This window comes from Orycteropus afer, unplaced genomic scaffold, assembly GCF_000298275.1.
Source record: "Orycteropus afer afer isolate SDZICR_OR568_19922 unplaced genomic scaffold, OryAfe1.0 scaffold00004, whole genome shotgun sequence".
NCBI classification, from domain to species: Eukaryota; Metazoa; Chordata; class Mammalia; order Tubulidentata; family Orycteropodidae; genus Orycteropus; species Orycteropus afer.
Window position 1 is genome coordinate 20,261,449 of NW_006921591.1, and position 17,534 is coordinate 20,278,982.

Here is a 17,534-nt window from a genome sequence, read left to right on the forward strand (position 1 = left end):
AAAAGAGACACATCTTACAGACAAAGACAAAAATAGACTGAAAATCAAAGGTTGGAAAAAAATATATCAAGCAAATGGCAACCATAAGATAGTAGGTGTGGCAATATTAATTTCTGATCAAATTGACTTTAAGACAAAAACCACCATACAAGACATGGAAGGACATTATATAATGATTAAAGGAACAACTGATCACGAAGATATAACCATAATAAATATCTATGGACCCAATGAAAGAGCCCAAAAATACATAAATCAGACTTTAAAAGAGTTGAAAAGTCAAATAGATGATTCCACATTCATAGTGGGAGATTTTAATGCACCTCTTTCAATGAAAGATAGAACAACTGGGAAGAAACTCAACAAAGATGCAGAAAAACTAAATACAATCCACCAACCTGACCTTAAAGACATCTACTGAGCACTTCACCCAACAATAGCACAATATACATCCTTTTCCAGTGCACACAGAATAAAGCAAGCCTTCAAAAATTTAAAAACAGTGAAATACTGCAAAGTATCTTCTCAGATCACAATGCTATCAAATTAGAAATCAACAATAGGAAGATCAATGGAAAAAGAGTAGTAAACACATGGAAACTGAACAACATCCTCCTTAAGAAAGACTGGGTAAGAGAAGAAATAAAAAGTGAAATTGAAAAATTCCTTAAATCAAATGAGAATGAAAACACAACATACCAAAATCGTTGGGACAGAGCAAAAGCAGAGGCCAATTTATAACAGTAAATGTACACATCAAAAAAGAAAAAAGAACCAAAATCAACAATTTAAATCAACATGTCCAACCATTATAGCAAAAAAGAATGGCAAGAAAAACCTACAGTCATCAGAAGAAAGGAAATGATGAAGATTTGAGCAGAAGTCAATGAAATAGAAAACAGACAACAGAAAAAAATCAACAAGACCAGAAGCTGGCCTTTTGAAAAGATTAATAAAATTAACAAACCAATCGCAAATTTTAACAAAGGAAAAGAGGGAGAGAATACAAAAAACATGAATAAGAAACGAAATGGGGGACATAACAACAGAAACAACTGAAATAAAAAGGATAATATCAGGATGCTCTGAAAAACTGTATTCCAACAAATTTGAAAATCTGGAAGAAATGGATAGATTTCTAGAAACACAACAGTTACCTAAACTAACACAGACTGATGTGGGAAAGTTGAACAGATCCATAAAAAAGAAGAAATTGAACAGGGTCATCAAAAAATTACCAACAAAAAAAAGTCCTGGCCTAGGCGGTTTCACCAGAGAATTCTACCAAACATTTAGAGAAGAACTGATACCAATCCTACTCAAACTACTCCAAAACATACAAAAGGATGGAATTGTCCCTAACTCATTTTATGAAGCAAGCATAACCTCGATACCAAAACAAGGCAAAGACATCACTCAAAAGGAAAACTATAGACCAATATCCCTCATGAATATAAATGCAAAAATCTTCAACAAAATCCTAGCTAATACACTCCAACAACACATCAAGAAAATAATTCATTATGACCAAGTGGAGTTCATATCAGCTATGCAAAGATGGTTCAACATTAGAAAAATAATCAATGTCATCCACCACATAAATAAAACAAAGAAGAACGACATGATCATATCAATTGATGTAAAAAAAGGTATGTGATAAAATTCAACACCCATTCCTGATCAAAACTCTCAGCAAAATAAGAATAGAAGGGACATTCCTCAACATAATAAAGGGCATCTATGCAAAACCAACAGCCAAAATTATTCCTAATGGAGAGAGACTGAAACCATTACCCTTGCAAACAGGAACTAGACAACAATGCCCTCTATCACCACTTCTATTCAACACTGTATTGGAAGTCCTAGCCAGGGCAATAAGGCAAGAAAGAGAAATCACAGGCATCCAAATTGGTAAGGAAGAAGTGAAACTATCTCTATTTGCTCAGTCAAAAATCTACTGGAACTAAGTGAGAGATTTAGCATTGTGGCAGGATACAAGATCAACATCCAAAAATCAGTTGGGTTCCTCTACACCAGCAAAGAGATTGTTGAAAAAGAAATAAGGAAATCAACACCATTCACAATAGCTACCAAAAATATAAAATACCTGGGAATAAATCTTACCAGGTACACATAAGACCTGTACAAAGAAAACTATAAAAAACTACTTCAAGAAGCCATAAGAGATCTACATAAATGGAAGAACATTCCATGCTCGTGGATAGGAAGACTGAACATTATGAAAATGTCAATTCTACCCAAAGCAATCTATATACATACAATGCAATCCTAATACCATCAACATATTTTAAGGATACGGAAAAGCCAATCACTAACTTTATATGGAAAGGAAAGAGGCCCCGGATAAGCAAAGCACTATTGAAGAAGAACAACAAAGTAGGAGGTCTCACACTGCCGGATCTCAAAACCTACTATACAGCCACAGTAGTTAAAACTGCCTGGCATTAGTACAACGACAGACACATACACCAGTGGAATAGAATTGAAAACCCAGAAATAGATCCAAGGACCTATGGTCAGCTAATCTTTGACGAAGGGCCTAAATCCATTAAATGGGGAAGAGAGGGTCTGTTTAATAAATGGTGTTGGCAAAACTGGAGACCCATTTGCAGAAAAATGAAACAAGATATGTACCTCACACCATACACAAAAACGAACCCCAAATGGATCAAAGACTTAAATATGAAACCTATAACTTACAGAGTTCCTCAAGGAAAACAAGGAGCAAATTTAGGGGCCCTTATATAAAAGAGGGAGCTCTGGTAGCATAGTGGCTGAGAAACTTGCCTGCTAATCAGACGGCTGGCGGTTCAAACCCACCAGCCACTCCTCGGAAGGAAGGTTGGGCAATCCTACTTCCGTAGTGATACTGCCTCGGAAACCCAAGGAGGGGTCGCTATGAGTCGGGGCCGACTCGACGGCACATAACAACAACAACAACATATAAAAACTATCAAGCATAACCCAAAAGACACAAACAGCAGAAGAGAAACTAGATGAATGGGACCTTCTAAAACTTAGATTTTTATGTGCTTCCAAAGACTTCGCCAAAAGAGTCAAAAGGGAACCTACAGATTGGGAAAGAATATTCGGCAATGACATATCTGACAAGGGACGTATCTCTAGAATTTATAGAAAACTCCAACAGCTCAGTAACAAAAAGACAAATAATCCAATTAAAAAATGGGCAGAAGACATGAACTGATACTTCACCAAGGACGATATTTAGGCGCCCAACAAACATATGAAGAAATGCTTACGATCATTAGCCATTGTTGTTGTTGTTGTTAAATGCTGTCGAGTAGGACCCGACTCATAGCGACCCCTCCTTGGGTTTCCAAGGCAGTATCACTACGAAAGTAGATTGCTCCATCTTCCTTCCGAGGAGTGGCTGGTGGGTTTGAACCAGCAGCCTTCTGGTTAGCAGTCAAGTGCCTTAGGCACTACACTACCAGAGCTCCTATATAAACTTTACTGGTTTTGTTTTCTCTTGAGAACCCAGTCATTATAAAACTTAACTTAAGCATTTTTCTCCAACACCACAACTCAAAAGCATCAAATCTTTTTCAGTCTTCCTTACCCATTGCCCAACTTTCACATGCGTAAGAGGCAACTGAAAATATTATGGCTTGGGTTAGGTGCCTCTTAGTCTTCAAGGAGACATCTTTGCTCTTCATCACTTGAAAGAGGTCTTTTGCAGCAGACTTGCCCAATGCAGTACATCATGACGGCTGCTTCCACTGGTGTTGATTGTAGAACCCAGTAATACGAAGTCCTTGACAACTTCAATCTTTTCTCCATTTATCATTATGCTGCTTATAGGTCCAGTTGTGAGGCTTATACTGAGGTGCAATCCATACTGCAGACCATAGTCTTTAATGGTCTTCATTAGTAAGTGCTTCAAGTCATACTAACTTTCAGCAAGCAAAGCTGTGTCATCGCAGGTTGTTGTTGAGTTTCCTCCAAACAGGATGCCACATTCTTCTTCATATAGTCCAGCTTCTTAGATTATTTTGCTCAGCATATAAATTGAATGAGCATGGTAAAAGGATACAACCTTGACACACTCTCTTCTTGATTTTGAACCATGTAGTATCCCCTTGTTTGTTCGAATGATAGTCTCCTAATCTATGTACAAATTCCTCATGACTGCAATCAAGTGTTCTGGAATTCCCATTCTTCTCAATGTTATCTATAATTTGTTATGATCCACATAAGAATGCTTTTGCATTCTATAGTCAATAAAGCGTAAGTAAACACCTTTCTAGTATTCTTTACTTTCAGCTAAGATCCATCTGAAATCAGCAATGATATTGTTCATTCCACATCCTCTTCTGAATCCAGCTTGCATTTCTGGAAGCTCTCTGTCAATATTCTACTGCAACCATTCTTGAATTATTTTCAGTAAGATTTTACTTGTGTGATACTCATGATATTGTTCAATAATTTCCATGTTTTGTGGAATCACTTTTCTTTGGAATGGGTACAAATTCAGATATTTTCCAATCAGTTCGCCAGGTAGCTGTCTTCCCAATCTCTTGGCATAGCGAAGTGAGCACCTCCAGCACGGCATCTGTTTGTTGAAACATCTCAATAGGCATTCCATCAATTCCTGGAGCCTTGTTCTTCGCCAGTTCCTTCAATGCACCTTCAAGTTCTTCCTTCAATACCATTGCTTCTTAATCATATGCCACCTCCTGCCATGGATGAACATCAACCAATTCTTTTGGGTACAGTGACTCTGTGTATTACTTCCTGCCATCTTCTTTTGATGTTTCCTGCAGCATTCAGTATTCTGCCCAGAGTCTTTCAATATTGGAATTCAAGGCTTAAATTTTTTCCTCAGTACTTCCAGCTTGAACAGCGCTGAGCACGTTCTTCCCTTTTGGTTTTCTAACTCCAGATCTTTCCACATTTCATTACAGTAATTGGTTTGTCTGCTTGAGCTGCTCTTTGAAATTTTCTTTTCAGCTCTTTGATCCTGTCATTTCTTTCATTTGCTTTAGCTACTCTCTGCTCAAGGGCAAGTTTCAGAGTCTCTTCTGACATCCATTTTGGTCTTTTCTTCCTTTCTTGTCTTTTAATGACCTTTTGCTTTTTCATGGATGATATTCTTGAAGCCATCCCACAATTCCTCTGGTTTTCGGACCGGTGTTCAATACATCAAATCTATTCTTTAGATGGTACCTAAATTCAGAAGGGATATTATCAAGGTCATATTTTGGCTCTCGAGGACTTGTTTTAATTGTCTTCAATTTCAACTTGAACATGCATATGAGCAGCTGATGGTCTGTTCCAAAATCAGCTACTTGCCTTGTTTTGGCCAAAGATATTAAACATCTCCATCACCTCTTGTCACAGATGTAGTCAATCTGATTCCTGTGTATTTCACCTGATGAAGTCCACTTGTATAACTATCACTAATGTTCCTGAAAAAAAGTATTTGCAATGAATAAGGCATTGGTCTTGCATAATTCTATTATGTGATCTCCAGCGTTATTTCCATCCCCAAGGCTGTATTTTCCAACTACCAATAACTCTTCTTTGTTTCCAACTTTTGTATTCCAGTCACCAGTGATAATGAACACATTTTGATTGAATATTTGATCATTTTCAGACTGCTGAAGTAGGTAGAATTCTTCAATTTCCTCATCTTTGGCTTTGTAGTTGGTACATAGATTTGAATAATAATAGTACTAATTGGTCTTCCTTGCAGGCAAATGGATATTAACCTATCACCAAAAGTATTGTACTTCAGGACAGATCTTGAAACAGTCTTTGTGACAATGAGTGTCACACCATTCCCTCTGTCATTCCCAGTATAGTAGATCATATGGTTATCTGATTCAAAATGGCCAAAATCAATCCATTTCAGCTCACTAATGCCTAGGATATCGATCTTTTTGAGTTCCATTTCATTTCTGACAACTTCTAATTTTCCTAGAGTCATACTTTGTATATTCCATGTTCCAATTATTAACGGATGTCTGCATTTGTTTCTACTCATTCTGAGTCATTCCACATCAACCAACAGGTCCCGAGAGCTTTATGCTATCCATATGTCTCTACTCTGAGGAGTCAGCTCTTCCCCAGTCAAATTTTGAGTGCCTTCTGAGCTGATGGGCTCATCTTCCAGCACTACATCGGACAATGTTTCAGGACTACTCTGGTTATCTAGTGCCACTCTGACAACAATATACCACAAATGGGATGGCCTTAACAGGAGTTTATTCTTATAATTTAGAGGCTTTAAGTCCAAGTTCAAAGTGCCAGGCTCTAGGGGCTGGGTGAAAAACCCTCAGCCTTGGGCTTCAGCTCTCCTCCAGCTCCCAGTCCACTGAAGCTAGAGGCTTTTCTTCACTCAGACAGCTGCTGTCTGCTGAGGCTGCCAAGCACAGAGTTGACAAGTAAAAAGGCACAGTTCCGATGTTACCAAACCACATAGCAGGCCATTAACTCAAGTCCATTGTAAGTCCCAAGGTCAGCAGAGCATTGCATGCTGCTAAACAGCTACATGCAGGGTCCAAGCGTGCCATAAGCTAGAGACCATTCCCCAAGGCTTTTGCTTAAATACAGGGAGCAGACCACATTCCCTAAGGCATTTATTCAGCTGCTCACAGTAGATTCCACCATGGAGTTGACTACCAGTCTCATCATGGGGAATACTACCACCAGCTGCCCAACCACTCAACCAGGCCCAGCCATGTTGACACACAAATGGAACTACCATAAAGACTATTCATAAAAGTTTTCTGGTAATGTATCAGACACTGTTTTACTGCTATTCATAAATTTTCACTGACCAATTGTTTGAGAAGTAGATGGCCTCTTCTTCTTCCAAGTCTGTCTTAGCCATTGAAACTTGTCCACCTCAGGTAACCCTGCTGGCATTCTGCAACACCAATGGCATAGCCTCCAGCCTCACAGCAACATGTAAGCCACCATAGGATGACAAACTGACAGACAAGTTCATGTCCCTTAGTTGTTCCTAACCCCTCTGCACCCGAATAACTTGTGCTGTGGCCTCAAAATAGAGCTGATCCCAAGTGAGAGCAGCCCGACCCCCTCACCAACCCATCTCAGGCCCCAGCCTTATAATTGAGCCTCCCCAGAGCAAAAAGCGGCTCATGGGCCCTGCGCCAGCCTACTTCGGGCCCTGGGTTTAAAACAGAGTCACACGACAAGCAAAAAGCAGCCCCAAAATCCTGCGCCCACCTACCTCAGGACCCAGCCTTAAAATACAGCCACCACCACCAAGCCAAAAGCTCTCATGAATACAGATGCAAAAATCTTCAACAAAATACTAGCTAATAGATTCCAGTAACGTATCAAAAAAATAAAAATAAAAAATATACATATGACCAAGCAGGGTTCCTATCAGGTATGCAAAGATGGTTCAACATTAGAAAAACAATCGTCATCCATCACATAAATTAAACAAAGGAAAAGAATCACATGATGATATCAATCAATCCAGAAATGGCATCTGATAAAATCTAACACCCTTTCCTGATCAAAACTCTCAGCAAAATCAGAATAGAAAGGAAATTCTTCAATATAATAAAGGGCTTCCATGCAAAACCAACAGTGAATATTATTCTCAATGGAGAGAGACTGAAACCATTCCCCTTGTGAACAGGAACCACACAGGATGCCCTCTATCACAACTTCTATTCGACATTGTATTGGAAATTCTAGCCAGGGCAATAAGGCAAGAAAGGGAAATCAAAGGTATCCAAATTGGTAAGGAAGAGGTCAACCTATCCTGATTTGCTAATGATATGATCCTAAACCTAGAAAACTCAAGCGAGTCATTAAAAAAAAAACTACTGGAACTAACTGAGAAATTTAGCATAGTGGCAGGATACAAGATCAACATATAAAAATCAACTGGATTCCTCTACACCAGCAAAGATATTGCTGAAAAGGAAATAAGGAAATCAATACCATTTACAATGTTGTTGTTATGTGCCCTCGAGTCGGACCCAACACATAGCGACACCTTCTTGGGTTTCTGAGGCAGTATCACTACAGAAGTAGATTGCCCCAAAAAATAAAACACTTGGGAAGCAATCTCACTAGGGACCCAAAAGACTTGTACAAAGAAAACTACAAATCACTACTCCAGGAAACCATAAAAGATCTACATAAATGTAAGAACATACCATGCTCATAGACAGGAAAATTGAACACTGTGAAAATGTCAATACTACCCAAAACAATCTATATATTCAATACCATCCTAATCCACATCCCATCAGCATTCTTTAAGGATATGGAAAAACCAATCACTAATTTTATATGGAAAGGAAGAAACCTCAGATAAGCAAAGCACTACTGAAGAAGAAAAAGAAAGTAGGAGGCCTTACACTCCCAGATCTCAAAACCTACTATCCAGCCATAGTCGTCAAAACATCCTGGTACTGGTACAACGACAGACACATAGGCCAGTGGAACAGAATTGAGAATCCAGAAACAGATCCATATACCTATAGTCAGCTGATCTTTGACAAAGGGCTGAACTCCATTAAATGGGCAAGAGATGGTCTCTTTAACAAATGGTTAAAATGGCAAAATTGGATATCCATTTTCAAAAAAATGAAATAAGATCTGTACCTCACATCATACACAAACACTAACTCCAGATATACCAAAGACTGAAATATGAAAATTAAAACTACATAGTTCCTCAAGGAAAAAATAGGGACAAGTTTAGGCGCCGTCATTTATGGCGTATAAATAGACTGCTAAGCATAACCCAAAATGCACAAACAGCTGAAGAAATACTAAATGAATAGGAACGTTTGAAAATTAAATTTTTATGTGCTTCAAAAGACTTCCAAAAGAGTAAAAAGAGAACCTACAGATAGGGAAAAAAATATTCAGCGATGACATACCTGACAAGGGACTTTTCTCTAGAATTTATAGAAAACTCCAGCACCTCAACAACAAAAAGATTAACAGTCCAATTTTAAAATGGGCAGAAGCCATGAAAAGACACTTCACCAAACAGGATAGTGTTAGACTGGGTTCTCTAGAGAAACAAAACCAGTAAACCAGTAAAGCTTATATACAGAGAGAAAGAGAAATTTGTCTTGGGAAAATGGCTCACACACTTATAAAAGCTGGCAAGTCCAAAGTTCTTGGATCAAACATCAAGCTGGAGGCTTTTCCTGACTCACGCAGCTGCAGGGGCTGAGGAGCTCAAGGTTGGCAGGCAATACTGGCTGCTGACTCCAACAAATGATGAATCCAAGATCTCCAGGCCGAATGGTGGGTTGTTCGCTCACAGACAGTTGTAGGCAACACAACAGAATCCCAATCCACAGCAGAGTGTCTCTTTTCCCAGGATGTCCATAAATATACTGGAAGCAGGCCACACTCCTAGGGAAACGCCTTTTCAACGGATTGGCTGCTCAAAACATATACATCTGATCCCATCATGGGAATAACCAAATCACAACTGCTTAAACCACACAGAATTGTGGTCCAGCCAAGTTGACACACAGCTCCAACTATCACAAGGATATTGAGGCGGCCAGAAAATACATGAAGATATGCTCACGATCATTATCCATCAGAGAGATGCAAATCAAAACAACAATGAGATACCATCTTACCTCAGTACTAATGGAAAAGATCAACAAGACAGAAAGTGACAAGTGCTGGCAAGGACGTGGAGAGATTGGGACTCTCATACACTGCTGGTGGGACTGTAAAATGATACAACTGCTGTGAAAAGTAGTATGGCGATTCCTTAAAAAGCTGGAATTAGAAATACAATTTGACCCAGCAATCCCATTACTAGGTATGTATCCTAGAGAGGTGAGAGCCAGGACAGGAATAGATATATGCACACCCATGTTCATCACAGCACTATTTACAACAGCCAAAAGATGGAAACAACCTACATGACCATCAATAGAAGAATAGACAATCAAACTATGGTACATACACACACTGGAATACTATACAACACTAAAGAATAATGTAGAATCTGCAAAACACCACATAACATGGATGAACTTGGAAGACATTATGCTGAATGAAATAAGTCAATCACAGAAGAACAAATACTGTATTAGTTCAGTATTTTAAAAAGTCAAGGAAAGGTTTATATATGGAAGGAATCGTTCTTTGTTTGCTTACCAAGGGTGGGAGGGGAGGGGAAGAGACACTGGGAAAAAAAAATGCATTGACCTATGTCACTTTAGTTTTGTGTATTTCACTATATATAAATTTTCTTTCAATAAAATGTATTTTTTATAAAAAGCTATTTAATGTACAATAAGCCATCTGTAAAATTAGGCTATTACACAGCCTTCTACTTTAGGACAAAGAAAATTGCTGGTCAGAGGAAATTATTACTTCTGTTATTTAAATCATTTAAGGAGCCCTGGTGGCATGATGGGTTATGCACTCAAACCTAACCAAAAGTTTGGTGGTTCAAACTCACTAAGAAAGACCTGGCAATCTATTCCTGTAAAGGTTATAGCAGTTCTACTCTACTACATGAGATTAGTATCAAAAATCTACTTGACAGCAGCTAACAATATGAAGACATTCCTTTTCACCATACATTTCATTGTTGTTGTTGTTGTTAGTTGTCATCGAGTCATCTCTGACTCATAGCAACCTTACGTACAACAGAACGAAACACTGCCCTGTGCTATGCCAGCATCATGATCCTTGCTATATCCTTGCTATACCTGAGGCCATTGTTGCAGCCACTATGTCCATCCATCTTGTTGAGGGTCTTCCCCTTGTTCATTTACCCTCCACTTTACCAAGCATGGATATCCTTCTCTAGGGAATGGTCTCTCCTGACAATATGACCTAAGTAGGTGAGATGAAGTCTGGCCATTCTCGCTTCCAAGGAACATTCCAGCTACACTTCTTCCAGGACAGATTTGTTATTTCTTTTTAATTACATGTCTAATTAAATGTATGCATGTTCGGTCTGTAGTCTGAAATTAACCAAACATGCATAATTAGACATATAATTAATCATACTCTTCTCAGACACAGCACTCACTTGAGTTACAAACTCTCAAGAGGACATTTTTATTATAGGACTAAGTGCAAGTTTTGGAAAGGATTAAGTAAATTCTGTAATATTTTATTCATCTGTGGAATCTCGCTAATCTAAAAACTTTACTATGCTTATGTAATAACAAAAAATTCTATAATGGTGGAACAGAATTCCAGAATATTGAAATATTCCAGTCAGTTACTAGGAGCCACATACTACAAATACTAAATTTCCCAAACAATGGTTTGTAATACGTTAGAAGCCCACATTTCACTTAAGCGTATGTTGTTGTTGTGTGTACCACTGAAGTCAATTTTAGGTTCACAGGTACCTCATGTAAAAAGAGCAGAACTGCTCAATAGAGTTTTCTGGATGATGGAAGCAGATTGCCAGGTCTTTCTCCCATTGAGTCACTGGGTAGTTTCAAACAGTCAACCTTTGGCAACTAAGTGCTAAACCAATGTTCCACTAGGACTCCTTCTTGTGTACCTCAATAAAATAAATGAAGCAACCAGAGTCCTTAGTCCAAAGAGTGCTAGATCTTGGATTATTTTCCTATAATTAAATTAAAAAAGTATGCTGTCTTGACTTCTTTAATTAGAGTAAGGTTTTTTAAAAATTAACAGCCTAGCTCTCCAAGCACATAATTTTTCAGTAATAACTGTAAGAATGTGGGTCCACTTCGTCAGGACCACCCTCTCCTTTTGGTCCAGAAGTTTAGGAAGGACTTTAGGCAACATGCACTGAAACTATCATTCCTATATATACAGCCCGAAGCTCCTCTGTAGCTTCTTTTTTAATATTTAAAAAAAAAAAAACAAGAAAGGAAATAGTAGAAAGAACACAACATGACAAGGAGTCTGAAATTCAACATTTTTGCCCTAGCTCCAGCATGAGCTTATTCTGAAAGTCTCCAAGATAACTTCCAAGGAGCTCTGGTGGCATAGTGGCTAAAGCATTCAACTGCTGACCGAAGGTTGGCAGTGTGAACCCACCAGCTGCTCCACAGGAGAAAGATGAGGCAGTCTGTTACCATAAAGATTTATAGCCTTGGAAACTCTATGTGGAGGTTATACTATGTCCTATAGGGTCACTATGAGTCAGAATCAACTCAATGACAGTGGGTTAAGATTACACCAAAGTGTGGTGACATGTTAGGAGGCTATAGTAATATTCACAGCTATATTTGAACAGCAAACAAATAAATAGCACAATCAGCAACAGAAAACGACTGGAGAAAGCTAGGTGCAGACTTCCAAGAATCCTCTCCCAATAGTCACCTAAACCAAAAAAAACCAAATTCATGCTGTCAAGTCATTTCCGACTCACAGTGACCCTTCCTTGCATTTCCGAGATGGTATTGCTACAGAAGTAGGTTGCCTAATCCTCTTTCTGAGGAGTGGCTGGGGGGTTTGAACCACCAGCCTTCTGGTTAGCAGTCAAATGCCTTAGGCACTATGCCACCAATACTCACCTACGATATGCTTAACTACCCACAGCAATGAGTTTTTGACACCACATGTGAAATGCTGTCAGCCAGGAAAGCTCATTAGAGACCCACCGCCCAGGGTTTTTATTGGGGGCTGGTCATATAGGCATCTTCTGTGTAGCATATACCAAAATCAAGACGAAAAGGAGGTATTCATGTTAGATAGGTAGAGACAAGTATTGATTTGGGTGACGAGAAGGGCTATGTACCAAATTGAGTGATCAACATGGTGGCATTTAGGCAGAGGAAGACAGAGAGGTACACGGGAGATACAGACAACAAAATTGAACCCTCTTGCACAGACAGTACTATGTTGTCAGTGAAGGCAAACATGGATATATGGGGTGGATAGATGGGTGGACAAGCTGAACTATTAGGTATGTCTATGCAGGGGGAAGGTCCTCAAGACCATGTATAGGGTTGGCAGACAATGTTTCTACAAGTGTATTTGTATGTTCTATAAGGATTTCCAGGTGTACAGTAGAGATGACAAGAGACAAGGTTGTAGTCACTTCTTGGCCACAGCCAGCTACCCAGAGGGAGCGAGTAGTTGAACCTGTGGGCTCGGGACCATAGTCGCAGGGGACATCAAGTTCAACTGGCATAACACATTACACAAAACACTGTTCCAACTCCTACTTTGATGAGTAGTGACCAGAATCTTAAAAGCTTGCAAGCAGCCATCTAGATGCAACGATAGGTCTCTCCTCATCCAGAGCAAAGAAGAATGAAGAAAACCAAAGATTCATGGAAACAATTAGTCCAAGTGACTGGTACACCATGTAATCCTCAGCCTATATGACTTAGACCAGAAGATCTAGATGGTGCCCAGCTACCAATGTCAACCACTCAAAGGGGGATCTATGTAGGAGATAAACAAACCATAAGAGATCTACTCTGGAGAGTGGGAGAACAATGTGCAACAAAACTCAAAATCATTTGGGGGAAAAAAAAAAAAAGGACCAAGTTTGCTTGTCTGATAGAACCTGGTGAAACCACTGAGACCATGGCCCCTAGCTGCCCTTCAAGTCTGGAATTGAACCCACTCTTGTGGCTTCCAGCGAAACAAAAGACAGGTATATAAGATGAACATTTACACTAGGTAGATATACTCCCTGGAGAGAACAATCATGGGAGAACAAGAGGGCTGTGTATGCACAGGGATGTAGCTCAGGGGGCAGGCATGCATGGAGGGGAGGACACAGGGAAGAGGTAACCATGGGTAGGAAGTGTGAGAGGAGTTGTTGCATTGTGGTAAATCGGAGTCAATGTCATGATGTGACAATGTATGTGAACTACTGTATGGAAAGTGAATTTGCTCTGTAAACTTTCACCCAAATCATAATTTAAAAAAAAAAAAGAAAGAAAGAAAGGAGGCATTTAGCGTAAAACATTCTTTTCACAAAGATCATGATCAACATGGTGGCACTGAGGAAGAGGAAGACAGAGAGAGGTACACAAACAGTTTGGGCACTGTGAGCAAGTCTTATACTTTTGCAAATGGAGTAACATTAATGAAATCCAAGTTTCCAGACGTTAGGCAAGCAGACCTTTCTAAGGAGAGCTGCAATCTTAGGCCGGTTATGTTAACTCTTTTCTGCACACTCACCTCTCTGCATCTCAGCTTCACCATGTTAATTTCCCCTGGTTCTGTTAGTTTGCTTTAGTATCCTCCCAATATTTCACAGGCATCTCACTGTCTAAGATAATAGGTTCATGGGCTGGGGCCACCTTGAGCCACATGGCAGCCATTCCTGGAGCAGCAGGTGTGCCTTTCCAAGAGGGATGGTGATGTTATTATCACATAGTCTTCTCCATGCAAGCAAGCCCCTGCCCACCTTGATCCTTTGTACCCTCCAATTTTCATATTTCCTTAATGTTCTGTACTATTATCTTCTAATTGTTCTCATATATTCAAAGACCACAAGGCTGAGGTTCATAAGACACAGAAATAAAAACTATTCTCAGAGACTATCTTCTGTAAAAAGAAGTTCTGTTCTCATCTCATCTCTTTATCTTGTACACAGCAAGAGGCCATGATTAGAGTGCTGTTTGACAACCCAGAACTATATCCCCATGTAGCTACTCATAGAGCCGCTACTTTAAGGGAAAGGAGCTCTCTTTTGTCACATGCACCCTAGGAAAAGAAGTGATGGGGCTTTTGAATGGATAATTCTGTGTATGTCAATATCCTACCCCATAGCTAAATTCCTAGTGCTTTCTCTGTAAACTTTTTCATAAAACAGGGTAGACAAAAATAAACATGGGCCATAAAAACTGGGGTCCAATCTTAGTTCTGAGTCCTACTAGTTGTGACAACTCTCAACAGGCACTCATTCCTCTGGGCATGACAGGCAGGCTGCTCTAAGTCCATTCTAACACTTACTCTACGAGATTGTCATACTACTTTCTCCCTTAAAGGAATGGTTTAAAATGTGTTTGATGTTTTTTTTCATCACAATTGAAATTACAGATATTAAACTTTTCATTATTTTTAAATATTTACTACACCAAAGGGACATGTGTGAACTCAAGTTGTCTCAAGTCTGATGTCTATCCCCTCTGCCACCTACATTTTCAGACTGACATGACTAAACAGCAAGCAAGCATTTCAGTGAAGTTTTCCTGAATTATTACTCATATATTTCTATCCAAATTCATTCTGCAAAGGCTCCACTCATTCAAACAAATTTCTAAGCACCCACTATACTAGATACTGTGTGTATAGCTGCTGTGGTTCTATAATGCTCATTTAGCTAACTCCATTTGTTTAAAATAAGGTGAGAGTCATATATCATGAAATTAATTTAAAAGCAAACAATTTAGTGGAATTAGTAAACTCACAATGTTGTACAATCACAACCTCTAGCTAGTCTAAAATATTTCTCTAACATTCCAAAATGAAATCCTTTACTCATTAAGCATTTCTCGCCATCCTCCCTTTGCTCCTCCCCTCAAACCTTGGCAACCACTAATCTACTTTCTGTCTATGGATTTATCTATTCTGATAGTTCATATAAATGGAATCATATAATATATGGCCTTCTGTGTCTGTCTTCTTCAGTCAGCATAATATTCTGGAGGTTCAGCCACACTGTAGCACAGATCAGTACTGCATTCCTTTTCATGGCTGAGTAACACTGCATTTTATTGATATACCACAATTTGTTTTTTGTTCTTCTACTATGGACATATGGGCTATTTCCACCTTTGGCTTTTGTTGAGTAATGCTGCTAGAAACATGCATGCACACATATCTACATATTTGTTTTCAGTTATTTTGAGTATGTATCTAAGAGTGGAACTGTGGGAGAAAAGGCTTGGTGATCATTTAAAACCATTACATAGATGGGACCTGTAGATGTCTGAGTGAACACTACCATCTTATTTTTGAGAAAGTGGAATGGGCAGGGGCCCTGATGTCTTGACCTGAACAAGCTCTCCAACCACCGACACTACCCACATATTCTTTGAACATTATCCCAAGAAAAAAAAAAAAGAAAAGGGAGTACAAACCAAAATGTTAGCTGGAAAAGACTGGGGAAAAAGAGAATAAAGGAAAAGTCTTAACTCACCGAGACTGTGGCAATCCTTTTTTACTGAGATCTGCCCTCACACGTTCTCCTACATGTCTGTAAATTTCCACTAAGCTGTTTATTGCTGCATCTCGAACCTAGGTGTAAAAGAAGAGATCTTACACAGCTGCTCTGTGTTACTCCACAGTACTTTCTGCTGGGACACAGCAGGCCACACTCGCCCCACGTTTGATGCCACTGTTACCAATAAAACTGTAAATACAATCCCTTATATACAATTTACTAGATAAAGTCATATTTGGCAGTTTTACTCTGGCAGCACAATTCCAAAGGGCAGGAAAAAATTAGGTTCCCATCCTATACACACATGAAAGTCCACATCCCTTAGTTCTTTAATACGGTGTCAGAAAACAGAATTTTCAGACCATCTTTCCAAAAGAGAAAATAAACTAAAACTAAATCAATTATACTAAAACCAAAACACCAACCAATGCATTCTGGATTTAAATCTAATGAACAAATAATTAATGAGCTACCAAAATAGCTAGCACAGGCTACAGAGAACCCTGTATCCAAGAAGCTCAGAGCCTTGAAAAAGAAGAGAGGGTAAATTTCTAACTAGAAGGTGGACACATACTGACTTGGGTGAAACAGGGAGAAAAAAAGAAAGAAAACAGACACAGCAAAACACACACCAATTCAATAGGGGAAAAAAAAAGGAGATGAAGAAGTCTCTAAGTTCTACATTTAATAATACCGGACAGGTTGTAATAAATACTTTAGTACAAAGAACTTTCATAGTTTAAAGGAGGGAGCCACCACACCACAGGGTAACAGGAAAATCTCATGGAAACCTGGAATAAAACTCACTCCCAAGGGCTGTCTCTCAGCCCATTGGTAATTAAGACGTACACAGAGACCACTCAGACCAGGGTGATGCACCCACATACTCTAAGGAGATGCATCCATCCCTTGGAGGAATCGACCATGGGGCACCAGAGGGGCAACATTCACACAGACGGAATGCAGGAGGAGTGCACAACTACAAGGAGCATGGTGGGGGAGGCAGGTACCATTATTGCAAAGGGAGGGGAGGGGAGTGGGTTAGGGTTGGGGATGGGGATGGTAATTGGGGAGTGAAACCAAATGTACACGAAATGTTGAATGTAAAACAAACTCCGCTCTGTAAATTTGCACCTAAAGTACAATTTTTTTAAAAAAAAAAAAAAAGCAATCTCATGGAAGAGAAAGGAACCACTTAAAATGAGCTTGGAAGGACAGGGTTTCACCAGGTAGAGATGGAAGGAGACAGAGTTCCACACAAAAGTATAGCTTGTGCAGCAGAATGAAGGCACAGATGCAGGGCATGCGGTTCCAGAAGAGCAAGTTAGCCAAGCTGGTAAGGCGCAAATATCAAGGAAGAAAGCAGTGGTAGATAAGGCTTAGAAGACAGAAC

The 17,534-nt window shown here is 39.3% G+C and overlaps 1 protein-coding gene across 1 annotated transcript in view; it reads right to left on the bottom strand.

The window, feature by feature from the left end:
• CLASP1 (cytoplasmic linker associated protein 1) overlaps positions 1 to 17,534 on the bottom strand; it is a 416,010-nt gene that overhangs the window by 261,984 nt on the left and 136,492 nt on the right. The window contains exon 6 of the mRNA XM_042780565.1: positions 16,118 to 16,215. Coding sequence (XP_042636499.1) covers positions 16,118 to 16,215 — 98 coding nt within the window. The remainder of the gene's footprint in view (positions 1 to 16,117; positions 16,216 to 17,534) is intronic.